This window comes from Xiphophorus couchianus, chromosome 15 (assembly GCF_001444195.1).
Source record: "Xiphophorus couchianus chromosome 15, X_couchianus-1.0, whole genome shotgun sequence".
In the NCBI taxonomy this organism is placed as follows: Eukaryota; Metazoa; Chordata; class Actinopteri; order Cyprinodontiformes; family Poeciliidae; genus Xiphophorus; species Xiphophorus couchianus.
In genome coordinates, this window is record NC_040242.1 from 746,235 (window position 1) to 772,322 (window position 26,088).

The 26,088-nt window shown below is 37.3% G+C and overlaps 3 protein-coding genes across 5 annotated transcripts; 2 read left to right on the top strand and 1 right to left on the bottom strand.

Moving 5' to 3' along the window:
- The first annotated feature begins 1,501 nt into the window (after positions 1 to 1,501).
- Positions 1,502 to 12,759, top strand: lrp11 (low density lipoprotein receptor-related protein 11). The gene is made up of 9 exons (XM_028040259.1): positions 1,502 to 2,315; positions 4,854 to 5,011; positions 6,734 to 6,875; positions 6,945 to 7,070; positions 8,127 to 8,324; positions 9,513 to 9,680; positions 9,759 to 9,815; positions 10,661 to 10,753; positions 10,834 to 12,759. Exons 1-9 carry the CDS (start codon positions 1,712 to 1,714, stop codon positions 10,986 to 10,988), a joined length of 1,701 nt encoding a protein of 566 aa, XP_027896060.1. The 5' UTR covers positions 1,502 to 1,711; the 3' UTR covers positions 10,989 to 12,759.
- Positions 12,127 to 20,909, bottom strand: pcmt (protein-L-isoaspartate (D-aspartate) O-methyltransferase). Of its 3 annotated transcripts, none has more exons than XM_028040264.1 (8): positions 20,584 to 20,909; positions 17,706 to 17,810; positions 17,589 to 17,620; positions 16,708 to 16,812; positions 16,424 to 16,544; positions 15,116 to 15,201; positions 13,563 to 13,688; positions 12,127 to 13,055 (listed from the first exon to the last, which is right to left on the bottom strand). In XM_028040264.1, exons 1-8 carry the CDS (start codon positions 20,762 to 20,764, stop codon positions 13,050 to 13,052), a joined length of 762 nt encoding a protein of 253 aa, XP_027896065.1. In that variant the 5' UTR covers positions 20,765 to 20,909; the 3' UTR covers positions 12,127 to 13,049. The 3 variants fall into 3 exon arrangements, with proteins under 3 accessions (XP_027896065.1, XP_027896063.1, XP_027896064.1); XM_028040262.1 differs by having other exon boundaries at positions 13,519 to 13,688; XM_028040263.1 differs by having other exon boundaries at positions 13,462 to 13,688; positions 20,584 to 20,764.
- A 62-nt stretch (positions 20,910 to 20,971) lies between these two features.
- Positions 20,972 to 25,423, top strand: nup43 (nucleoporin 43). The gene is made up of 8 exons (XM_028040261.1): positions 20,972 to 21,225; positions 21,516 to 21,638; positions 21,740 to 21,817; positions 21,990 to 22,152; positions 23,038 to 23,173; positions 23,253 to 23,404; positions 23,792 to 23,908; positions 25,068 to 25,423. The coding sequence occupies exons 1-8, from the start codon at positions 21,112 to 21,114 to the stop codon at positions 25,295 to 25,297; spliced, it is 1,113 nt and encodes a 370-aa protein (XP_027896062.1). The 5' UTR covers positions 20,972 to 21,111; the 3' UTR covers positions 25,298 to 25,423.
- Positions 25,424 to 26,088: the final 665 nt, after the last annotated feature.

Below are 26,088 nucleotides of genomic sequence, written 5' to 3' on the forward strand. Positions count from 1 at the left end.
AATGCCTTCATCTTGCAGGAACTGCTGACACACTCCAGCCACATGAGGTCTAGCATTGTCCTGCATTAGGAGGAACCCAGGGCCAACCGCACCAGCATATGGTCTCACAAGGGGTCTGAGGATCTCATCTCGGTACCTAATGGCAGTCAGGCTACCTCTGGTGAGCACATGGAGGGCTGTGCGACCCTCCAAAGAAATGCCACCCCACACCATTACTGACCCACTGCCAAACCGGTCATGCTGAAGGATGTTGCAGGCAGCAGACCGCTCTCCACGGCGTCTCCAGACTCTGTCACGTCTGTCACATGTGCTCAGTGTGAACCTGCTTTCATCTGTGAAGAGCACAAGGCGCCAGTGGCGAATTTGCCAATCCTGGTGTTCTCTGGCAAATGCCAAGCGTCCTGCACGGTGTTGGGCGTAGGTTTGGGTATGGACGGTCGTGACATGTCACGACCAATATTCAAGGGATATAAAATAGTCCCGACCAATTTTTGCCATATTAATAAAAAAAAAAAAAAAAACATATGTATTTTTTAACAAAAACAAAATAAATAAACGAAAATCTACATTGATTAGTTAATATTTCAATATACTACGCAGTGGTAGCATTCATTTTAAAATTCGCTGTTATGAACTATGACGACCCGCCATTGGCTCACAGGACGTGGATCTACGTTCTTTGATTGGCTGCACCAGGCGGCGGCCAGCTGGCCACACGCGGACCGGAAGCTTGGTCCACGGTGCTGACAGTGAACGCGTCTCCTTCTGAGTTTCACATTTATTATGAGTCTCCATGTCGCCACCAAAAAAGAAAAGGACGACAGACATTAGAAGTTATTTCGCTACCTCGGCTGTAAGTACAGTGAGGGGACCCATAAGTTAGATATCTATCACGCAATAATATCTCAACAATTGGATTTTTTTCCTGAAGTGCAAGAAGTCATTTTTTGTTCTTATCTGCAGTTGTGTTTGTTGTATAATCAGTAGATCCAGAGGATATTTCTTTTGATCTGACTTGTAATGTTTGCTGAATTTTGAAAAGGAAAAAGTAAAATGTTCTCGAACTGATCTGCTGAGTATGACTGTATCTGGTTGTATACACAAGATTGTATGATCTGGTTATGGTTATGGTTGGTGGGAGAGGGTTATAAGCCGATGTGACATTTTTACAGTTTTAGGTACCAAAATACGGACTAAATAAATACTGAAATAATTGAAGGATTTAAATGTGCAACTGAAGTTTTAATGAGCATTTACAACTGTAATTTATATATTAAATAATTGCATTATACATTTCCATAAGGACATATTTTAGCTTAAATTAGTTTGATCCAGTTTTACATAAGCTATCGAAGACTAAAATATTAATGTAACTATTTATTTATGTAGATCGCGTCACTTTTGGTTCACTATACTCTACAACTGAGCTTCAACAGGTGAATTGCTCGTCGCCATATTTGTTTATCAATTATCAGTGTATGACGTCAGCGTTCTGCTCTCGCGACCGACCCTCCCTCACCATGACAACGGCAGATGACTTTTAGCATCGTCGGGAGACAGCCGTTTCCTCCGCCGCCGCTGATTTAGAGGCGTTTTTCCCAATAAGTCGTGTTTTAAATCGGCCCGTCTGGTTCTTTTTTCATGCCGGAAGGTCGCTGGAGCCGATAGAGCCCCTCCGGAGCGGGAGGCCAGCCGGAGGCAGAGAGAGACGATGTTTCACCGAGTGAACAACAGCAACAACAACATGGCTCTGCTCCAGCATCCCCGGCTGCTGCTCCCCGGTGTTTTCCTGCTGCTCTTCGCCGGCCGTGTCCAAACCCGCTCCTCTCAGATATCGGATCTGAAATCTAAAATCTCGGGGGTGGAGGAGCTGCTGGAGGAATTCCGGAAGCAGCTCCAGCAGGACCAGGCTTACAGAGCGGCCGACGTGAGTGACTCCTGCGCAGGCGACTTCAGCGCCGCGGAGCAGCGCATCATCCGGACAAAGGCCTCCATCGAGCAGGGAGCCACCTTCCTGCTGGCCCCGGACAGGGTGTACACCTGGAGGGACTGTTTACACGCCTGCTGCTCGCAGCCTCACTGCACGGTGGCGGTGGTCCAGGAGGACCTGCGGCGACCCGCGGACGGCCTCAGCTGTTACCTGTTCAACTGCACCTACAGGAATAAAAACATCTGCTCCTTCGCTCCGCAGGAAGGCTTCACCACCTACAGCCGGACTCCGAACGGCACGCTGGGCCACCTGCCTGGAACCACCGGCGGAACCACCGGCGGAACCACCGGGAGGCCCCGGCAAGCTGGCGAGGAGGACACCCCAGGTGGGAGCTTTCTTAATAAAACTTTGGGATTATAATGCTAATAACAAAACATCATTGTTAAAGGTTAGCTTACAGGTGGTTCAATTATATTTTTAAAAGTACTTTATTTATCCCAAAAGGAAATTAAATATAGCTGACTATCAGGGCTGTTAACATTCAAATATTGTTAAAGTTGGGTAGTAAATAGTTACATTTACTTGAGTAACTTCTTCTTTTTTTAAATGTACTTTTAGGAATATTTTTACTCCGCTGTTTTTACTGTGGAGTAAAACTTCCTGGTTCTCCACTGAATGAAAAACAAACATGTTTTAATAAAAAAAAGAATCAACATTCACACACCTGCAGCTTTTGTTAGTTTCATAAGTTTTATATTAAAAGAAACTGATTTTGGGGGAAAAACCTTTGGCCTGATTTTGTTATTTATATGAATAATTTTGGTTTTTGAAATAATAATCTGAAATAATTTGATCAGTTACTCAATACTTTTTACCATAAACTTTATTACTCTTACTTTAGTCATTTCTTTTTGCCTGATTTTGTTATATTTTGCTACTTACCTGAATTATTATAATTTTTGTCCTTAAAATTTCCACTTAACTTTATATTTTGATCCGTCTGATGACGTAATTTTAAATATTAAATGATTGATAATTTGATCAGTTACTCATTACTTCAGTAAACGTTTTACCAAATATTTTTTTACTCTTGAGTCATTTCTTGGACGGCTACTTTTTACTTGAGTAAAAATATGTGGAAGTAGTGCTACTCTTACTTGAGTAACATTTTTGTGTACTCTGCCCACCTCTGAGTATTGCTAATCCACCTCATTTGCTTTTGCCGCTCGCTTTTTATTTGTGTCTGGTAAAATTTAAAGATGTCGGAGTCTGGGAAGTGATGTTTTCCCATTCTGATTGTTGGAATTAATATTTCCAGCTCCCTCCTTCTCTACACCTGAGGTCGTAGTTCAGTTCTGGTTTTGTTTTCTGCAGCTTATCCCAAAGTTTTGCATAATAGCAAAAGCAAAAAATGCTGTACATCATCCAAAAAAATTATGGAAAAAAAAGTCATTTTTATTTAGAAAAGGTTGTTTTTTTTAAAAGTTTTCTTTCTATTTTGTCTTCAACTATGGTAAAATAAATTATACTGTACTATGCTGTACTATGGTGTGAATATTTTTTTCAAAGCTTTGTAGTTTCTATTTTATTCAGCCGATTAAATTAGTGGTAAAGTTTCTGGTCAACTTAAAATTAAGCTGTAAAGATGCAATTAGGAAGTGAAAAGATATTACATTTTTATGAAAATTACACCAAAGTTGTTTTTTGTATGTTCTCTGGTTCATGTTAGTTACTAGAAAATAGAAACATTTTATTAACCATTTTCTGCAAACAATGCTGTCTGTTTACTGGATTTTGTTTTTTATTTCCTCAAAGGGAAATCAGGTTATTAGACACTGATAGTATTTTTAGCAACATTACCAAATGTTTGCATATTAAATGTTTTATTTTGTCAATGTAAAGCATGGCAGCAGAATGTTGACCTTTTCACTGTAAACTTGGTTTAAATTTGCTATTAATAATAAGAATATGATTTATTCTACAGTAAAGTCTCTTTCTATCAGCCATGCATCTCAGCACTCTGCAACTAAACATTATCAGCTGGTGTTTCACTGATAAGGTGCCACGGTTGGATTAATGATTGTCCACTTGTTGTATGAGATCCGGATGCTGAGAGCAGGACCAGATGTGTAGATTTAGCTGAAAGTCAGTAAATGTAAAACAACTTATTAAATTTTCTTATTTCAGCTTTTGAGTAGCTAATTTTTTTATGCTTTATGTCACTAACGTGAATATATTTAGTTTTTAACTTCCTAAAACAGGCATGCTCACTATTTTTTGTTAATGTAGTTGAAATGTAATTTTTTTCTTTAAAAACTATTTACTTGTGGCTTTTCTTTGTTTGATTAAAAGTAGGGCTGCACCGATTTATCGGCATCAATTTCCTTAATTCTGAGTGATTGATGATTGGCCAATACTTAAATGTGAAGCTGATCTTTTGCACCGATCTTATCGACCTCAGCAAACGTCTAAAAATCAGCCGCTGTCCTCTTCTGCTGTCCCATGAGAGAAGTTTGACTGACAAACCGGCCCACCAGGTCATGTCTGCACGGTTGCAATTAACAATAGTCGCTCCACTGTTTCCAATTCAGCAACTTTATTGTGACTTTTAATGACATTTCAGACAAAAAAAATTGGTATCAGCCAAAATCGGAATCAGGTCAGGCTTTTAAAGAGCCAGAAAACTGCAATTGGTGCACCCATGATTAAAAGTCTAAACTTCTAATATTCTACTCCATAATTTTAGCTTCAAAGCTTAATATTGTAGTATGGTGGCATTAAGTTATGTAGCAAAAGGTGAACAAAAACAGGAGTGTTATTAATACGCTTTATGAAAAGGAACCAAAGTCAATGTTTAGTCAAACTTAATAACCTAAATCAGACACGTAAACATCACAGAACTAACCTCAGGTCAAATTCACAGAAATGGACGAGCCTCCTCGCAGTGATGCGGGCCAGGATGTGGTGATCCAGCTGCCCACCGACTGGGCCGTCCTGGACGGCAGGGACAGCGTGGACGACCACAGAATCACCCACTACGAGTGGACTCTTGTTAAAGGAGATACAGCCATCAACATGAAGGTCTGTTTTCACATTTTATCTGTCACTAAATTCAGCAAAACGGATACAAAAACGTCAAGGAAGGATGCAAAGGTTAAACACTGCAAAAACACAAAATCTGACCAAATATTTCTGGTCGAGCTTCTGGTACAAATATCGTAAAAAGTTGTTTTTTTCAGGAAGATATAGGAGCTTGTTTTAAGTTAATAATTTGCTCATATTTATGAAAAAGTTAAAGTTTTGTTGGCAGATAATTTCACTTTTAGCAAGACATTCTTCACACATAATTGAAAAAATTATTTCACGTACGTTTTCATCAATATTAATGAATTTTTAATTTGAAACCAGCTCCGCTATCTTGCTGAAAAGTTACTTTCAAGTTAGTATTTGCACGAGAAACTGGACAAAAAAAATACTTGATAATGTTCAGTGTTTTTATGGTGTTCATTATAATAACTGCAAAAAGAGTTCTATGTGAAGATATATCTTTAAAAACATTTGTACTTCCACAAAAATACAGTTTTAATCTTGATGAACCAGGTGAGCCACGGAGCTCCTTCTCTTGATCTGCGCTCAGTCAGATGATGCAAATATTTGCTCTTCCACTGAATGATCAGGTTGTTGTTGTGACAGACATGAGGCAATAAAAAGCATGAATGCTCGGTTTACAGTAAACCGGTTCACTTGACTGCACAGCTCCATATTTCCATGCTGTATCAACAGAGATTAGATTTGGTTATGCGTTCACATCGCCCAGAGAAAAGCAGAAACATGAGCCGGTTTCAGTGACCAGAACCTTAGAGATCGTTTCCTGTTGTTCTTTTATTTCTTTACCTTTAACAGAAAAGACATGAGAAAACATTCCAGCAAATTTCTATTTTCCTTTATATCCTTTGTTTTTTTTTCTTTATCTGCTCCACTAACCCGGTTATTTAAAGTTTCAATATAAGAATTTGATGTCTGAACTAGAACTGGGCGATATGGTTTCAAAATAAAGTCTGACATTTTCATACCAGATCCAATTGCTAATTTTAATCAATTTTTCTTTTTGCTCACTTTTTCTTCTAAACAAAGACATTACAAATGACAGAAAATGTTTTCAAAAAGTGGCTTTTATTTAGGCATCCCTTTTGTGAGTTATACGAATATTAGGGACGGGCTTTTTGTTCAATTATGAGAATTTACTCATGGTATTAGCAGAAAAATGAAACAATTTTAACCAGAAAACAGTTGTTTTAAAAAGAAAAAAATGTTTTAATGAGAAAAAGGTTTGAATTATCAGGATTTGACTTGAGCAACTCGTTTCAACGTCCTGCGACTGACAATAATTTGATGCAAATGTGTCAAAAGATCAGCTATTATTTGTAAAACTTAAACGGTGTAATGAATAACGTCACAAGATGCTCAACATTCCTCATTATTGTTTTTGTGTGTGTGTGTGTCTGAGTTCTCATAAAATTACGACTTTATTCTGGTAATTAAAAAAAAAAAAGATCTTACCCCGGCCCTGATATTCCATTGTAGAGTTCACGTAAATTTATAGAAGCTTTAAAATACACTTGTCAAACAAGATGGCCGCCTCAGCGTGATGACATCACTCTGAACTAAACCCAACAACAACTGGAGAAAAAAAAAAATGCCAATTTTCAGCAAATTAAATATTCAAAACCCAAAAGTTGAATTAATCAATAAAATTCCTCGTCTGAAACTTTGCATGCTTTATTTTGGTTGTGCACACTGAAGGCGACCCACCCAGGGCTGCTGAAGGTCAGCGGTCTCCAAGAGGGCGTCTACTCGTTCCAGATGACCGTTACCGACTCGGCGGGGCAGAAGAGCTCCGACAACGTCTCTGTCACCGTGCTGGCACCAAAACACCAGGCGGAAGGTGAAAGGCTCACCAAACATTTCTCCACTGTTGGGGAGGTCGAGTACTTAATCATGTTTGTGTTCACAGTTTGCACTGGTGACTGCTCCAACTACCAGTTCAAGTGTGATGATGGCTGCTGCATCGACATCTCCTACGCCTGTGATGGGAGGCAACACTGTCCCGACCGCTCTGACGAAGACTTCTGCACAAATTGTAGATTTTAATCCTTTACATTAGAGATACAAACAATTAATTGATTTATGATGAATAGTCAGTTAATGTTTTATAAAATTAAAATTAGTTTCAATCAATTAACTTATAACATCTGCTTAGACCTTCTTTTAGTGTTGTAATTTAGCCTCCATCCAGCAGAGGGCCACACTGAAGCTAATATAGGATTAAAGAGGGTGGAGCAATATTAGAACAGGAAAGAGAAACCGTCCAGTTTGGAGTGCTGTTCTGTTTTGAAATATAAACGCTCCACAAACTCAACTTTTACCTTAATGGTGCTCATTAAACCGAGCTGCGACTGAGTGAGTCATTATGGCCGATTTAGAAAAAAAGGAGCAAATTTATGCCAAGAAAACTAAAAAAAATTGTAGAAAATAAAGAAATTTCTGAGCTCCAACAGTCAAAAATGTTCAGATTTGACTAAACTTTTCTAGAAAAAAAACTCTGAAATTTCAGTTCGAAAGTCAAAATTGAAATTTTGTGATTAATCTCAAATTGTCAGAAATGTTAAACTTTTCAAACTTTTAGTCTTTTCAAAATTCAAAAGCCCAAAATGTTTCAACTTTTGAAATTTCCATGTTTTTTCTAGACAATTTCTGAGATTAATCTCAAATTCCAGCTTTTTCTATCAGATGTGTGTCTTTCCAAGCTCAGAAATTTCCACCTTTTCTTCTAGAAAATTTATGAAATGAACCTACCTAATTAACCTTCCGAGTTTTTTGGTGGAAATTTACCCCTATTTTTATCTACATTGGCCCTAATACGCCATCGCAGTGTGGGATGTAAAATGCACTTTATGCAATTTTGTTTTGAAATATAATCACTCGAAAAGCTCCTTAAATTCCTTAAACTCTCAATTGAAGAGAAAGCTCAGGTTTTTAAGAACATGGCCACTTATCAATTAATCCTTAGATCAATCGTATCCTAACTTTATATCAACTCATGAATCAATAACTTCCATCCCTGCTTTGAATAAAAATTATTAAAAAAGCTTTATCTAACACCCAGAACCTGATCCCTGTGGGTTTTCTTTATTAGTTGATGGTGGTCGGAAGTCGGTGACCCACCCGGTGAATCCTCCCAGCCCTCAGAGGCCCGCAGCCCGGACCGAGCAGGCTGACAATGGCGCCGTGCTTCCAGAGGCATCCAGGAAAACAGTCGTATCGGCGGTAGACGGGAGCAGCGCTGTTCCTGCTCTGAGCCTCACTGAGCAGCAGGGCGCGTCTGCTAACCAAGGTAGGAACAAGGCTTATAATCGAGTTAAAGGACATTCATGTGATGAGTCTACTCCGGTTATTTGTTTGCTAAACAGTAGGATGCACTCCTTAGTGCTTTATCTTTTGTGTGTGTGGACATGAGAGCAGATGGAGCCTACAGGCGGCCGCTGAGCCAACAAACCACTCAGCATTCCCTGGGAAAGCAGCTCTTAGCCTGCATCCCTTCTTAGTGCCAGAACAAAGCTCCCCTGTCTCTGATGCCATCTGATCCCTGAATTAGACTGAGACCGGCCAAAAGGCCGCCTGCACCACTGCTGTTTTAACACACTCTGCGTATTATATGCCTGAAGTGTGTTTTCTACAGAATGAAGCTAAAGACGAGGAGAACACATTTTTTGGTCTGATGGTTAAACGTGTCATAATCACTTTGTTCACTGCAAAAAATAAAATCTCACCAAGTATTTATGGTCTAGTTTCTAATGAAAATACCTTGGTACACTTGAAATAAGACTAAACTAACTTCCAGATAACTTTTAAGCAAGGAATGGGAACGTCTTTTCAGTAATAATTTCTTAATATTTATAAAGTACCTCTTATTAGTGAAATAATCTGCCAAAATAAAATGTGTTGTTCCACTGACAGATTATTTCAGTTATACCCAGAACTTTTTCATCAATAATAAGGAATTATTTACTGAAAAGATGTTAATATTTCTCGCTTAAAAGTTACTTGTAAGTTAGTTTTGTCGTATTTCAAGTGTACTAATATATTTGCACCAGAAACTAGACCAAGGATACTTGTTTTAAATAAAAAAATAAAGATTATTATTGAAAGGAAGTCATTTAGAAAAGAAAAATTAGCAAAATGGCAGTTTCTAGATGCACAAACCTGGTCGGGGTTTATTCCAAAGGCCAGCTGGGATTTCAGTGAAAGCTGGTTCTTCAAAGTCTAGATTCAGGGACTGAATACATAAACTAAAAGGAAATACATAAAAAAAGGAAACAGTTTATACTTATCCTTCTTTGTAATAATTTTGCATTACTTGGTGCTGTTCTATCACATAAAGCCCCAGTAAAATGGTGTGAATTTGTGGTTTTAACATGACAAAATGTGAATAAGTTTCAAGGAAATTAATACTTTTGCAGTATTTTGCAAGGTGATGTAAAACAATATTTGAAACGTACGTCGTGTGCGTCTGTTTCTGCAGATCCGTGCGCTGCAGATCCGGTCGTTGGTCCCTGTAAAGGCACCTTCCCTCGGTGGTACTACGACCAAAAGGCCCGAGAATGCAAACACTTCCTGTACGGTGGTTGCCAGGGTAACCACAACAACTTCCTTCAGGAGTCAGACTGTGTCAGCGAATGTTTACAAAAAAGTAAGAAGATGCATCATTTGATTTTTACTCATTTCTTTTAATCTCAAGAATCATTTTCACACTAATGTCGTCTTTTAGGCTCGACCTTCAGCCCAACCAGTGCAGCTGCCCCCGTCACAAAGCCGACTGAAAAAGGTAAAAATATATATTCACTCGTGATTATTTACTCTGACAATTCATTGATTAATCCGATAAAAATGGCTGATTCTTCAGAATTTTCATTTAAACCTTTTTAAATACAATATTAAAGGTACATTAAAAGATGCAAGTAAACAAATAATTCAGTTCTTTTTTAAATAAAAATAAAAATATTTGATTACCTAAAATACATTTCTTTAGTAAACAGGTGAAGCTAAAACGTATTTACAAAGAAATATGTTTGTATCTTAAATGTAAATGTATATATATTTGTACAGTTTAGCTTAATTACTGCTCTGAATATGTTGGTTTTTAAGTAAATGGTGTTTATTTTAGTCTGTATGCTCTAACGATTATATCAATAATCAATTAATCCAATTAATTATTTCAGCCTTACTGTGATCTTGTAATTAGTTCTTTTTTCTGATGGATTTTAAGATGTTTGTTTTATCCAGGACTTTACAGCATATTTTTATAATTCTGCTAAAAAAAACAACTTTAATTGTCACAGAAAAACTGAGAAAAGCCGGATTGTTGCACCTCAAATAACTATGCGAACATTTGAGTCTGTTTACTCCGGTTAAAAATTAGATAATGGAAGTAGTTGCAGATTATTTCAATGATTGATTGATTGCAATTAATCCAATTAATCTGTTAATATGCAGATTATGCAGACTTTCAGACAGAATACAGCTTCATTACTGCTCTGAATTATTTAGTCTGTATGCTCTACGTAATGATTAATATATTAGTTGATGATTAATTCATTATTTGATTAATCATGATTAATCAATTCAACTCTAGTTTACTGGCTAAAGTCTTGTCTGTATTAATTGTTTAAGATGCGCCTAAAGTTTCCAAAACCCAAGCAGAGAGTAGCGACATAATCTCCAAACCATTTCCAGTTAAAGGAGGACAGCCAGGCCCGGAGTCAGGTGAGTCCGATTATCTCTGCTCATATTTGAACTAGAATTTCTCTGCTCTACAGGTGAAGTTCTAGTTTTCTGTCCTTCAGGTGCAATTCTTCCTCTGGCGCTCGGGATCCTCATCACTGCGCTGCTGCTGCTCATGATCGGCTGTCGTCTGAGACTCGTTCGTCACAAGCTAAAGAAAGCGCGACCTCTCACCACCGAGGAGTCAGACTACCTCATCAACGGCATGTATCTGTAGCCTAGGAAGCTGTTAGCGCTTCCTCTCAGATTTAAACAACGATACCCCCTGCTGCCCTTAAAAAAATCTAGTCATAAATCAGTAAAGATGTATGTTTGCTGTTTAAAGTCCCCGTGATGAAACCGAACGACTCGCTAAATTACATTTCAGACATTGTTCAGCTTTTCCTCCTGCAAGTCTGGCACAAAACGCCATTTCTGCCACTAGGTGTCACTAATGTGCCATGTTTGTGCTGCACCTGTTAGCACAGCTAGCTTGAATGAAAGACGAGTATTTTGAGTGCCTGGTAACCATGGTTACCATCCGTAAATCCTGTTTGAGTGCGGATCGGTTAAGCCACATCATGTCCTGCGAATCTTCCTGTCGTTACAGCATGTTTGTTTTTATTTGATTTTATTTAATGTTTTAAATAAATAAAATAAAATAAAAGTACCCCAAGGAAAGGAATTTTACAATATTGTGGTTAATTGTATTAATTTGTCTTTTCTTGCTGGAAAATGTATTTACACAGGCATGTGTAAATAAAATACTAAAACGTTAATACATCTGTAAATAAAAAATATATTTCACAAACACAGATATAAATGAACATTTGAATGTTACATAAATATTAAGAATTTTGCATAATTCTAAGTAAACTTTGAGATTTCAGAAAACCAATTTATTTAAGGTTCTGCACATTTTTTGCAAAATCCTACAAACATTTGTCAAACGACTTTTTGAAATAACTTTTTGGAGAAGTATCTACTTTACAAATGAGTAATTTTCTAAAGAACCAGCATTTTATCTCAATTTTTAGGATTTAAAATAAAGATAACATAAGAGGACAGATATCTTTTTTGAAAAGCAGATTGATTCCAGTATATTAAGAAAAACATATAACGACTTATTTTAGTGTAATACTGCAGGGGGAAAAAATGGTTGAAAATGTACTTTTATTATTGATATGTGTTCAAAAATGCTAACTAGCACCTTTTAATTTTTAGCAAAAGTCATTAAGACTGGTTTAGAGAGATTTTATGTTTGTAAAATTGTGCAAGTTGTAACAATGAAATGTTACAAAATTAACTCTGTAAAACCTGCAGTTTGTTCCTACCTGCATTAACTGGGGAAAAACACAAAACAAAGAACTGCAAGAAAAACATAAACATCTCTTTATTTTTATATCCCATTCCAGATATTGTGAAAGCCAAATATAATCAACCACTTCAACCCCTCTAAATAAAATGTGCTTTTTTTGTGTATTATTCTTTTTTTTCTCTCCAAGAAAACAGACATTTGCTTTATATTGTTGAAGTTTATTTTGGCAAAGCAGTGACTCTCCCAGTTAGTGACCGAACACGTCGGAATTGGAGACCAGCGGCAGCAAACGACTCGTCACCCGGTGGGAAGCGCAGCCCTGTACCTGCATGCGTTTTGGTGAGTTAGGTGCTGTTTCTGAAGTTTATCCAGAGAGCTGAGTGTTTCATACGTGACCCAACGGTTCTGCACATCAGTCACGGTGTTGTTCGTGTTTTCTAATACTGCTGGAAGGGGTTTGAGGGGAAAACAAGCTTATATTCTAGCAGAAAAATCTACAGTTAGATGAGCCACACACACACACACACACACACACACACACACACACGCTGTAGCTAGGTGAATTATCTAAAAGTCTCCGGTGTTTTTGTTCTGCTTTCCTCGTACATTCAGCTTTGACCCTGCTGAAATGTAATGCAAAAACACCCGACTGCAATAAAAAAAAACCAAAAAAAAAACAAAAACCCAGCAGTTAAAATTAAATTAACCAAAAGATGGAGGCCTGGAAAAAAAAAGAAACAAAAAGCCCATCTTGAATATTTCTGCATGGAGCTTCAAGCAGTCTTTTCCTTGCAGCCCTTTAAGAGCTGTCAGTGTTATTTCTCCAGTCCCTCTTTTGTCTTGAACAAAAAAAATAAAAATAAAAATAAAGCATGTTTTATAATGCTTGAAACAAAAATATCAAGGCTTGCTGATGCCATCCGAGTTTTCCCCAGGTTTCAAACTTAAAGGTGGATTATGGCTCGTCTTCTTATTCAGAGTTCATCCCTGTGAAAGACAGACCGTGAACGTTAGAGCAGGAACATGAGAGGAAACACCAACCTGTCATGCAAACCGTGAAGAACCGCATGCAGAACGATCAGATTAAGTGTCAAACAGCAGCCGGTCTGAGGCCACATCCCACAGAGAAGATGATTAAATCGGCTTTTATTGGGTAGTAGGCAACCAAATCAACTAACTAATCATGCTTTAAGCACCTCCAGCACCATAACATTTTGGTTCCAAACAGGAAAAAACAAAAATAAAACCAGATTAGTGGGTGAAAAAAGTGTTAAACAAAGAAAGGGGAAACGTGCAGCTAGTTGGCATGGTATGGAAGAAGCAAATAATGTCAACAAGCAGCAAAATGCAGCCTCTTGTGCTCCATTGCCTGCTCCAAGCCACACCATTTCACCTTTGCCACTGTGAGAAGGAGAGAGAGGGAGGAGGGGGAGAAGGAAGTCACTTCCACCTGGACCACTGCTTGTCTCTGTCTGTTAAAGGCACATAAATCACCCCCATCAAGGGCTTCATCTTGGTGCTGCCGTCCTCCATCTTGTCGTATTGCTCCAGCATCTGGTTGCCTCCGGCCGGGCCGACCGGGAGAATCAGACGCCCGCCGGGCTTCAACTGGTCCAAAAGCTGAAGAGGCAGGTGAGAAGAGCGTCAGTGTGTTTATTCTTAAAAAATAATAATGAAAAAGCAGTAACAAGGCATTCTGAAAGTTCAAATCTGCTTTGGTTCGTCCGTTTTGAGACTGTATACGACTAAGTCAGCCAATCAGATTTGAATCCCAGTTCTGAGTCACTGAGAGTGAATCTAAATTATTTAGTGTTTACATCTTTAAAACAGCAGATTGTGCCAAAAAGGAACATTCCCAACCAGAAGTCAAAGGAACTTGAGTAAAAAATTAAACAGACAGTCTAAAATCTAGGCTGTAGCGATACACTAATCTCACAATATAATACGATACACGATATTCTGCTCACAATACGATTCCATACACTTTTAAAGATTTTCTGAAAGAATTTAGGGGACAGAGTGATTTGGTGACATTTTGTGACTGTTAAATAGACTTGGATTAATTGAACTGATGGTGTAAATGGTGTTTTTGTTATACATTTGCTTTGTTTAAATGTTAATTCTGTGGCTTTGTGTATTTGGTTATGCAGAAAATGAACCTTTTTTGTCTTATTCTCTTATACTAGATAATGTAATTTATCTACTTCATTTCATTATTTAATTAATTGTAACTTATTTCATTACATGTCATTGTTAATATACAACTGGATAAAAATATGTGATAGCTGTCATTTAATTTATGTGGATTTGACATAAAACTCAAAGTAGGATTTAAAGTATTGATACTCGCGGATGAAAAATCAATAAATATTGTAGGATCGATAAAATTATGCAGCCCTACTAAAATTCAACCTAAAGATGTCCTTTATGTTACATGTTCGGTCTACGGGCGATACAAAAAAACGTTACATTTTTTGCACAAAGTCATTCTGAGATGATGAGATTTTAGCCAGTTCTGTCTTTTTTAAGCTCCTTTCAATATGAGCCGTTTTAAAGTCTCTCACTTTAAATCCAAATAAGCTGCTGTTGGCCAAGCCGCCAAATCAACGTTTACACCCACAAGTGAAAATAACTGCAAACAAGATGGCGGCATTGAGCGAGCTGACATCACTCTGAACTGAGTGCATTGGTGAAAAGTTTTTTTTGATATTTTCAAAATCTAAAAATTAATTAATCGGTAAAATCGACTTATCACCCAGCTTTAGTATATATATATATATATATATATATATATATATATATATATATATATATGTATATATTTCTTATTGAAACATTTTTTTTATACTGCTGGAGTTTATTGTGGTAAAGCAGTGAATCTACCAAAAAAAACCAACGAGCATGTCATCAAAATTAGATAAACAGAATAAAATCTCTACTTTAAAACAGCAACTCTGCCTTTTGTTTCTTTTTTAGACGGTTTTCATTTGTTTAAACTAAAGTGAGAGCCTGACGTTCAGCAGGATGAAGGAGCCAGAATGACTCACAGCTTGGGGGACGGTGGCAGCTGCTGCACCAACATGGATGGCGTCATACGGCGCCTCCTCTGTGTGACCCATCCTCCCGTCGCCCACTGGAAGAAACGCAGCAGGAAATCAGGCTACCAGACTCACCACAACACCGACAGTCAGTCGCTGACAACACCACATGTTTTACCTTTAATCATCTCACACTTATAAATCATAAACTGGACAAAAAATGTGACTTATTCTTAAAATAATGGTGGAAACATTCAACACAGACAATTAGGGCTGAAAAGATTAATCAAATTAATCGTGATAAATCGATTATTGAAATAATCAGCAGCTAAATTAGTAATCAATTAATTGTTAAATTGAGTATACTTAATAAAAAAGGGGCTATTTAATCACCAAAAAAACCATTAGGGGATATTTTGCATTTAAGATAAAAATAAAAAACAATCCTGTCTGTAAATAGATCCAGAGAGGATGTATTCATATTCTGACAGGATGTGGCATTTTTAGCTTCATGTGGTTCAAATTGACAAAAAATATATTTTATTAATCACCTTTTGTTTTATAATTATTAATCTGTTAATCCAGACATCAGCCGTACACTGTACTGATGTCATAAAAGTCTGAGCTTTTCAAATATTAATGTTAGAAGTATTTTTTTTTAAGATTACTATAAATAAAGTAATGGAATATTACAGTACATTTTTATTTTCTTATTTAAAAGAGGAATAAAATTGATTTTCTGCATCTTTTCTAATAGTGTAAAAAAGGCTTGAGTGGTTCGTAAGGATTCTGCAGAATGGGCCAGTTTTTTCCGATCGTCACAATAAATCGATTAATCGATTACTACAATAATTGTTAGCTTCAACAGAGAATGAAGAAGAAAGAAATACATTCTTTATCTCAACTACAATCGCTCCAGTTTTGATTCCGTTTTATCAAAATTCATTTTAAAATCTAAATTTTATAAATCAGTGTATCAGAAAGATTAAGCAAGTTTATCAAACAATTAAAAATGTTTATTTTTAACTCATTGTATTGTGGTATACATCCTATTTTTTATTTCTATACATGCCACTTGCTGGTATTGCTGAAATCTGATTTGTTTAAGCACTTGAAACCCAAAGGACCCAGCTGCAGCTGCACTTTCACCCTCCTGCAGAGATGGTGAAAGTGCTCACTGCTGAATTATTTAGAGCTGCAGACTCTCTGTTGAGCAAATCCATCCTGCATCGGTGAAGAGCAAGAGCAGCAGAAACGATTCGAGCTGCAACATGACGAAATGAATCCAGAACGTATCTGTCGTCCACCATGTCTCACCTATTAGCTTGACTCGGCCTGATGTAATCAAGTTGGGGTCGTCTTTCTTCACGTTGTTTATAGAATCGTCTACCAGCTCTTTGATGTGATCGATTCCTATAACTTTACCTTTAGGGCCTACCTGGGGAGCACAGAACAGGTTCAGTTCAAACAGGAATCACAAACCACTAAAACCATTTCACACCATTCTACTGTGATTGGTTGGGTTACAAAGCTGCGTGCTAAAAATCACGACGCTACCGGAGAGAAATTGCTTGTGTTTACCCGTCCTGTGTGTGGCTCACCATTCGTGCAAAGCAAACAGACAGGATTCCACTGCCGGAGCCGACGTCCAGAGCTTTGGCTCCCTCATGCAGCTGATCGTGTAGGAGCTCTAGTGCATAGGCATGCTGGGAGGACGAAGCGTCCAGAAAAACAAAACAGAAACAGACAGGGGAGTGGTGAGCTTCAACACTAGACTGACACTAGTTTTCAGCAATATTTAAAAAGCCTGACAGGCCAAAACCGTTTTTTTCTTTTCTCTGACCAGCTGATAAATGTAGCAGAAGAAAAGGGGGACATTAGAGATGCAAATCTTTCAGTGTCTAGAAATTCGATTCCTTCAATTCGATACCAGTTTTACTACACTAGACTCTAATCATATAACTTAAATGACCAGAATCAAGTTAACTTAGCTGCCTGGCTTCTTCTTAAATAAAAAATAATTCAAAATACAACTCTAGAAAAAATTAAGAGACCACTTAAAATTATCAGTTTCTCTGATTTTACTTTTTATATGTGTATGTTTGAGTAAAATGAACATTGTTCTTTTATTCTATGAACTGCTGACAACATGTCTCTGGAATTCAAAGCAAAAACTTCGTATTTATTAACAGAAAATGAGAAATGGTCAAAATAACAAAAAATATGCAGTTATTTCAGACCTCAAATGATGCAAAGAAAACCAGTTTATATTCATTTAGAAACAATAATACTAATGTTTTAACTCAGGAAGAGTTCAGGAACCAATATTTGCTGGAATAAGCAGCAGGTTTGCAATGAGGTTCAGTGCAGTGGGCTCTTAGTTTCACCCAAAATAAACATAATGTACCGACACAAGAAACGTTTCTAGCCTTTGTGTTCAAAGTTGTGGATCAGAGTGTGTGGAAACATCCAGAGCTCGTACCATGTGTGGGGCGCTGATGGTAGCTTGGTAGCCTTCGGATTGAGAGAGAAGCACAGGTTCTGTTAGTTCATCCCTCAGAAACAAGAGTGGACAAAATGATGGCAGGAGAGGACGCACCTATTGACTGCGGCGAGTCCATGTATGGGTTACACCTGGAGTAATGTGCTCTGTCTGTGGACAGCATGACTTCATACACCTTGTCAGATTTAATAATGCCATTTTCTGAGGAAGAGAGAGAGTCTGTGTCCCTGAATTTATCACGATAAACGATATTAATTTGGTTTTCAGACCATTTTCAACTAATATAACAAAAATGGAAGAATAATAATGCAACAACACAAATGTCTTCCAGCTCCCAACTTTCATTGGAGCTGGAAGGCATTTCAAATATCCAAAATTAATAAACAAAATAACAAATGAAATGAATTATGAAGTCTCTGTAAATGTAATTTTCTTTAAAAAAAAGAAAAAAAAGAGAGAGACGAAAGCACCAGACTGAAGACTTTAGTCATCCAGTTTTTGGTAGAAAAAGAAAAATGATAAATTATGCAAATTGATTAACGTGATTGATTGATTTATTACTTATTACAATAGACAAATCTGACACAAACTATCAGAATAGTTAAAGATCTTCTATAAGTAACACGTGGGTAGCAAATCTCCCTGAAGAGATTTCTACAAATGACTCTAGAAATATGTTTGTTTTTCCCCTTCATGTTATAATCCTTCATCACTGGTTCCTGCAGCATCTTGTGCCAGCAGCAGGGAAAGCCAACTGCAGCCAGTTTCTCGTTACTCGCTCTCCTCACCCTCACAGCTACGCGCCACTTCAGGACACAACAACCACAATCTGCACAAGCAGCTACATGGACACCTACGACAAACTGCTCAAACCTAAACTGCAAATAAAGCCACACTTCAAGCTGTTTTTGGCTCATTCTCCATTTCTCTTTATTTATTTAAATCTGCTTTTTTTGTTTGTTTTTTGTTTCCAAAACATCGTGAATTCAACACTGATCTACAGATATATGTTCAGCTTAGGAGCCGTGTATTACATTCGCTGCGGTAAACCGGCTCAATAAAATGACTCCAGTCTGAAAACAACCTTTACAGAGAAAGTAAATTAGTATGCGCTCTACGTGTGACCTGTTTTAAAGCACATTATGCTAATGCTAATTCAGGGTTAAATTTCCCCCTTTGTGCCTAAATAGGTCAGTGTACGACAGAAACGAGCACAAATACCAAGAAAGTCAAAATAAATAGTCATCTTGATTCAATTACTGGGTTTTTATAAAAGTCGAATCCGGCAGACGCTGCTTTTTGTTTACAACTACAGAAAATGCAAACCAAACTTCTATTTACTGTAAGCACAGCCAATTACAAATGAAAAACATTAACATCTCTATCATTTCTATCCCTTCAAAACCTGCAGCTAATGGCAAACAGCTTGAAGTGCAACAATATCCTGGAGAGAGTGGAATATAAATAGACCTGGTGAGATATTAAATAGTGAAAGTAGACTTGCAAACCAAAGTTGGAAGATATCCTGATGTCATTTACTATACGAGTGTGAAAAACATGTCAGGGAAAAGTTTTCTACTGACTTTATTACTGATGACAGCAGACTTGATCACAGTGGACTTAGAACTGCATCAGTCCCAGTTTTATTATAGCTGGAAAAGTAATAAAAGCCACAGGAGCTTGAACGATTTCTTTCTTTCAGATAAAGCTTATTTTCAGTCCAGTTCTTTTACATTAACTTTTTTTAAGCCACTTAACATAGCACTAAAAAATTACTATTTCTTTTGCTCTATGCAGCATGGAGTTGCAGAAAATTGTCCATCCCACATTTGTTGTGACACAGCTGGCTGAAATAAGGTCATCATACTTTCGCTTGCTTAGAAAAATATATATGTACAAAAAAAAAATAAATACAAAAATTGATCTGAAACATGGGCACATACATGTTTACCCAACATAACGTCAGAAATTATAAATAATTTATATCTTTATTTCAGGGTTTAATTAAAAAAGAATCAAGCTGCTTCTTGTTGGGTTTTTTTAAAAATCAAAACAAAACATTTTTTATTTGTTTTTAAAAGTAAATATATAAAGTATAAAGTAAATATAACATGTTTGGCAAGAAATATTTTAACAGAAATATTGTTTCTGTTTGTTTTAAATAAACAAACAGAAATATTTTAAGTCAATCGCAGTCATAGATTTTAACCAAAATAAAGACAGAACATTCACAATATCTCTTGCAACTTAAATTCTGTAAAAGAAAAATGCATATAGTAATTTATGGTTTATTTTTGATTGTGAAATTAATTAAATAGAGTCAAATGTATGTCTATGCTACAGTCTGGGCGTTAAAACATAAAATTGTGGCGGAAAATTGTTGATAAGATCAAGAAAAAGTATTCTACATTTATAAAAACAAACACAAAAAAAGCTAAGCTAAGTAGCGATGAGTGACTCGGTGCCTTTGCATAGTGCTAACCAATTATCTGCCGCAATTTTGAAAGAAAACTGCATTTCCCTTTCTTAAATCGTGCATTAGAAACTCGTGTGACATTCACAGCTGTCACTGTCATTCACATGGATGTGCAGTCAAAGATTCAGACATCAATGAGGGTGGGCAGGGCTGCACAATCCCAAATGACGCACATACGGCTAACCGGCTAAGCTAACGTTTCCCCGAGACTTTAGCTGTGTAAGATCACAATGCACAAAATGAAGGGAATATTTAACATTTTTGGTTTGTTTTCTTGTCCTGCAAAGACATGGGCGCGAATCTGTTCCACACGTGAACGTGGTTCGCGGAAAAGGGGTGGGGAGAGGGGTAACGGTAGGTCAACAAACAGCTTAGCAACCAGCTAGCTTAGCTACGCTGATCCCCGTGCTAACTCCAAGCTCCGAAGTGCGCCGATTTACGGCGACCAGTCGGTAACAAGGTGACGGCGCTGCCGCTCTCACATGCATTCGGACTTACTGCGGAGATTGTTAACGAGCTCTGCGTGGCTGGCTCCTCCTGATTTCCACGCCATTATCAAGCAGACTTTGCGGAGTAAGTAGACAGCAGCTGTCAGTGCCGCGCCTGCGCCAACGGTTTTGCCAATGAAGCTGACAACCTCCAAAGGAGACGGCGGAGCGGCGGATACGTCACCGGACATCCAAATGAGTTTTAGCGCCTTTTCAGAGACACGTCCGAACAGAAAACGGCGTCATTTCTGTTAACGGTTGATTTATGTGAATGTGCATCAAAAGCAGTGTTGGCTGAGAGGCATTAAAGCCACATTGCTCTGTCACAGTGAGATTTGCCGCAGTCACACAACGGTTTACCACTGGGTGGCGTAAAGCTTCATGGACGCATGGGGGGAAAAAAGCTTAGTTTTACGTTTGAACCTCCTGCGCCACCGTAGCTACGTACAAAACAGCGGGCGCGTACGTAAAGCTAAGCTAACTTCAGTAATTAGAATAATAAAAAGATATTTTTAAGTATTAGAAACTGTGTGTTTCAATGGAAAGTGCTAAATACGTGTCTCAGAAAATCAGCAAGACGAGATGGCGTCCAGTCTCGTATTCGTCTTTGCAGCAGCCCGATATATTTGCGACTGGATCGTGGGACAACGAGGTTAGCAGCCGTTTTAATAAAGTCAAATTCAACATTAACCATGTTTGTTCTTTGTTATTTATTCATATTTGCATTTTGTATCGATCAAAGTATCGTTGTATACTTTGTTTGCTGCAAAGTTGCTAGACATCATTTTTGCTACTGTTGCTAGATGTATATTCATACATCTTTGTAATTTCTGATACTGTATGAAAACGTTTCTCTATCTATAAACAATATTACAGTACTAAACATTGCTTGGAATATTGTCTTAGTCCTAATTTGTGTTTTGGTTTGTTTATTTTTGACAGGAGAACAAGGTTTCTGTTTGGTCTATTGGGAATCTGGGCAGTTCTGGTCTGGAAGATGGATTTGAAGGAGACCCGCAGCTCATCTGTGAACAGAAGCACGACGGGGATGTTCTTGACCTCCAGGTTAGACAACTGCAAGAAACATGTTATGATCTTTAAATTGGAGGATTTACGGATTACTTTCCAGTGAAAAGTTACTTCACTTAACTTCAACTTTCTTCTAGTTTTTGGACCAAGAGAGAGTCGTCACAGTATCGTCTACAGGAGCAGTCACCATCTTCCGCCAGGCTCCAAACAGTCAGGTGCAGTCAGATATGCTCACATTTTCAGCAGTGAAACATAATTTGTTGTGTACATTCTCCAAAGGCTGAATTGTCCTGAGACACACGAGGTGTATTTATGAGAACAGCATGTTGGGTGAACCCTTGCAATGAAGTTGTAGCATATTTAATATTCATTTTTTTACATTTGCAGACAATGTCCATTTGTAAGCATTGGGCCAGAGCCCACCGTTACCCGTCTGACAACGCTCCCAGCACTGGAGTCGCCTGCAACAGTCCTGAAATTGTAACGGTCGGTGAGGACGGAAGGATTATTGTGTTCAGAGCTGACCAGGAAGGAGTGGTTCGAGTCATTGGTGAGAACAACATTAAACTCCTACATAGGACTGAGCATTATCGTTCAAAAATAAAATCTCAGATCTTTTTCATACTAGATCCAATAAAAAAAAAAGATTTTTTAAAATTCTTTCTAAAAAAGAAATTATAAATGACAGAAAATGTTTTCAAAAAGTGTCTTTCACTTCCATCGTCCCTTGTGTTGGTTATATGACAGAGTTTTAGGGCCAGACTATGAGGAGTTTTGTTTAATTATAAGAAAAAAGGCATTATGTTGGCAGAAAAAATATGTGATTTCGCTAGAAAATACGTCTTAAAATTACGAGAAAAAAAGTTGTATTAATGAGGACAAAAGCTTTCTTTTAAGGATCTGGCGTAACAGTCGTTGCTCGACCATTTTAAAGTCCTGATACTCATAATAATTTGATGCTGATGTGTTAAAGGATAAAGTCTTTCCTTATTTGTGAAGCCAATTCATTATTATAACTTCACAAAATGCTGAACATCCCTCATTAAAATGTTTTGCTTTGGAGTTCTGATAAAATTACTACTTTATTTTCCTAATATTGTGACTTTATTCGTGTATAATAAAAAAAACTCTTAGCCTGGCCCTAATATTCTGTGATAGAGTTGACCTAAATTCAAAATCCAAATGAACAAAAGCTGTAAAACATGCTTGTCAAGCAAGATGGCCGCCATCAACTTCACTCTGAACTATGGAAACCGAAGGAGGGAATTGGTGGGAAAAAAAAGATCAGAATTTTCCAAAAAATAAAAAATGTAATGAACTGATTAAAATCGATTTATCACCCAGCTCCACTTTCAGTCCCGATGGCTTTTTCTTTTGAAACCCAGCGATGAGTTAGGAGGAAGTGCTAATTATTCTGTTGCTCAACCTGTGTTAGAGAACGCAGACAGCAGCACGCTTCATGCTGTGACTTACCTGAGGACAACAGAGGTTTTGACGGTGAACTCCATCGGCCAGCTCAAGCTGTGGGATTTGAGGCAGCAGAGCAACTCGCCATCACAGATTCTATCTTTGTAAGACAGTTTATGGACTAACTATTTTTTATTCCACTTTATTTGCTTCTGATTAAACATTGTTCTTTTCCTCAACCAGGTCGAGAGATCGAGTGCCTCTATACTGTGTTGACAGACATCCGAACCAGCAGCACATCGTGGCGACGGGAGGCCAGGATGGAATGCTCTGCGTCTGGGATGTGAGACAAGGAAACATGCCCTTCTCTCTCATGGAGGCACACTCAGCTGAAAGTAGGATTCTTTTTCACATTATTTAAAAAATTCAAACACTTGGCATTAAGCTTATTAGGCACTAAGTTTGGCTTATTAGATTAAAATTACTTCCAATTGATTACCTTATAACGGGCGCTTAGATCTTCGTAATTTGGCTGCTAACACAAAATAATGTTAAAATTTAATGATGTTTATTTTTTTATTCAGCATAATGACCAATTATGGTATGGAAAGATGGTTGAGTCTCTTGATTCAATAAAAAGGTCAAGTTTTTAAGAAAATGCCCACTTATCAGTTAATCGTTAGAGTGTAGATAGAATCAATCAACTTAACACATTACTGATGACTTGCATCCCTTCTTGGCATATGTTGCTGATGTTTTCTGTCTTTGTGTTTTGCGAGCAGTGTGGGAGGTTCACTTCCACCCTACCAACCCCGATCACCTGTTCACGTGTTCAGAGGATGGATCACTGCTGCACTGGGAGACTTCCTCCCCGTCCGAAATGCCCTCCTTTTTACAAGGCGAGTGTCTTTTAGGATTGTTATATACGGGGCCAGGAATTAGGGCGTATTCTGTGCTTTTATTTATATGTAGTGAAAATATATGATCACCTGCGTATCCATGTTGGCAATTAATATTGCACAAAAACCTAGAGATAAAAGTGGCTGTTAACCAGAATTTGAAGATTATCAGTGTTGGTGCTGCAGCTAGCAATTATTTGGTATTCTATTTATTGCTCTGATGACAAATTGGCTAATCAGATTTTACACATTCTGCAGATATTTAATCAATCCACTTAAGCTTATCTCATCCAATATTAAAAACAGACCAAAATAAACATTTTATTGCTTGAAATACAATAACATCATTCCTTCAGTGAATGTTTGATTATTTTTAGCAGAGGATTCATCTGCAGCTAAAAATACTTCTAACGTCAACATGTGAAAACCTCAGCGCTTACTGCTCGACTTCGTATTAATACAGCGTATGGCTGATCTGTTTATTTATTTAATAACTGATTATTAATTGTATAGCAAAATGTGCTTAATAGGAGTATTATTTCTTTATTTTTACAGAATTTGAACCAGGTGAAGCTATCCCACATGAGGAATTCTATATAAAACATATCTACAGATGTTTGTTTTTTATCTTTAATGCAAAATCTACATTTTACATTTTTGTATAGTTTTGGCTTAATTACTGCCCTGCCTGTGTTGTTCTTACAGCAAATGACTTTTTTTAAGAGTTTGAATATTAAAATCACCAGACGATTAATTGATTACTAAATTATTTGGCTCTTATTTCAACAATCAATTCATTACGATTAATCGTTTCAGCTCTAATCACAACAAGAAGGACAGGATTTTTCACAAAAAACAAAGCTGGGAAATTTTCATATTAATTAATATATTATTTTATAATGTCTTCTCTTTGAAATATAGTAAACAGAAATCAGAATTGACTCCTGGGTGTTCAAGCTTTTCTAAACACTGTATATTCTTACAACACATTCACTTTCTTAAAGAATGTTTACACATGTAAAAGTAGAGATGCTATTTGACAGTTGAGTTTATCAGACAACATTTTACACTGACTTATATCTGTACTGCAACATCAGCAGTAATCTAGGTCACATTTAAAATTCTTACAGTAAAATGTTGTATTTCTGTTTATCACCAGGTGGCAGGAACAGCAACATGACGTCCCGCAGCGCCATGGCGCCCGCCGGAGGTAACCAGTCCATCATCAGCGCCTGGCTCCATGGAGACTCCAGTAAATCCCGGCTGGAGACGACTCACATGCTGCCCAGCCAGACGCTGTCTGTGAACAGCTTGGACGTGCTCGGCCAGTGTCTGGTCTGTGGGACTGACGGAGAGGCAATTTTTGTAAACAGACAGGTCCCAGTTTAACAGAGCTGTTTGTGTGTGCAAAAAAAAAAAACACATGTTTGCCTCAGATCAGGCACAGCAGAGCCTGGAGTTCATTTATTGTCTCTCTGTTATTGTATTTTCATAATAAAAGTTGCCAAAACACTGGAAGAGACCCTTTTCTTATTTAGTGTGCATGGCAAATTCACCTTGGCCAGTCATTTTCTTTGTCCAAGTCATAGTAGAACCTCGCCACAATACTTTTTTTTTTTTTTTACAGAATATTTGCTATCCACAGATTTTAAGTCAAATTTCTTTTTTACTAAATGATCCCCCAACCCAACAGGAACTGCAAGACATAAATATAAAAATTGAAACATGATTAAATTGTCAGTAAAAGCTGCAGATCTTACCATTTGCTGGTCGAAGCAGAAACTCTCCCGACTCCAGATCAATAAACCTTTTATGGGTTTGTCTCTTTTTATGCAGGTGGATTTCCAAACTCAATATTTAATTCACCAGATAAATATTCATCTAGCTTTATTTAGCTTTCAAATTCAATATGTTGAATTTTGAATAGCTTGAAAATTCAAAGCTAAATTTGAAATTTTGCATCAAATTTAACTAATTTGAAGCTTAAAAATGAGGTAAATTTGAATTGAAAATTTGAAATATTTAATTTCAAATATGTTAAATTCAATATTTGAAAGTTAGGTAGTAGTTAGCTTCCATTTGGGTAGTAGTTGGGAAGCAAATTATTTAGTTTGCAAACTAAATATTCCTGAATAAATCAATTGTCTCCCAAATAAATATTTAATTTGGAGCTAGATTTA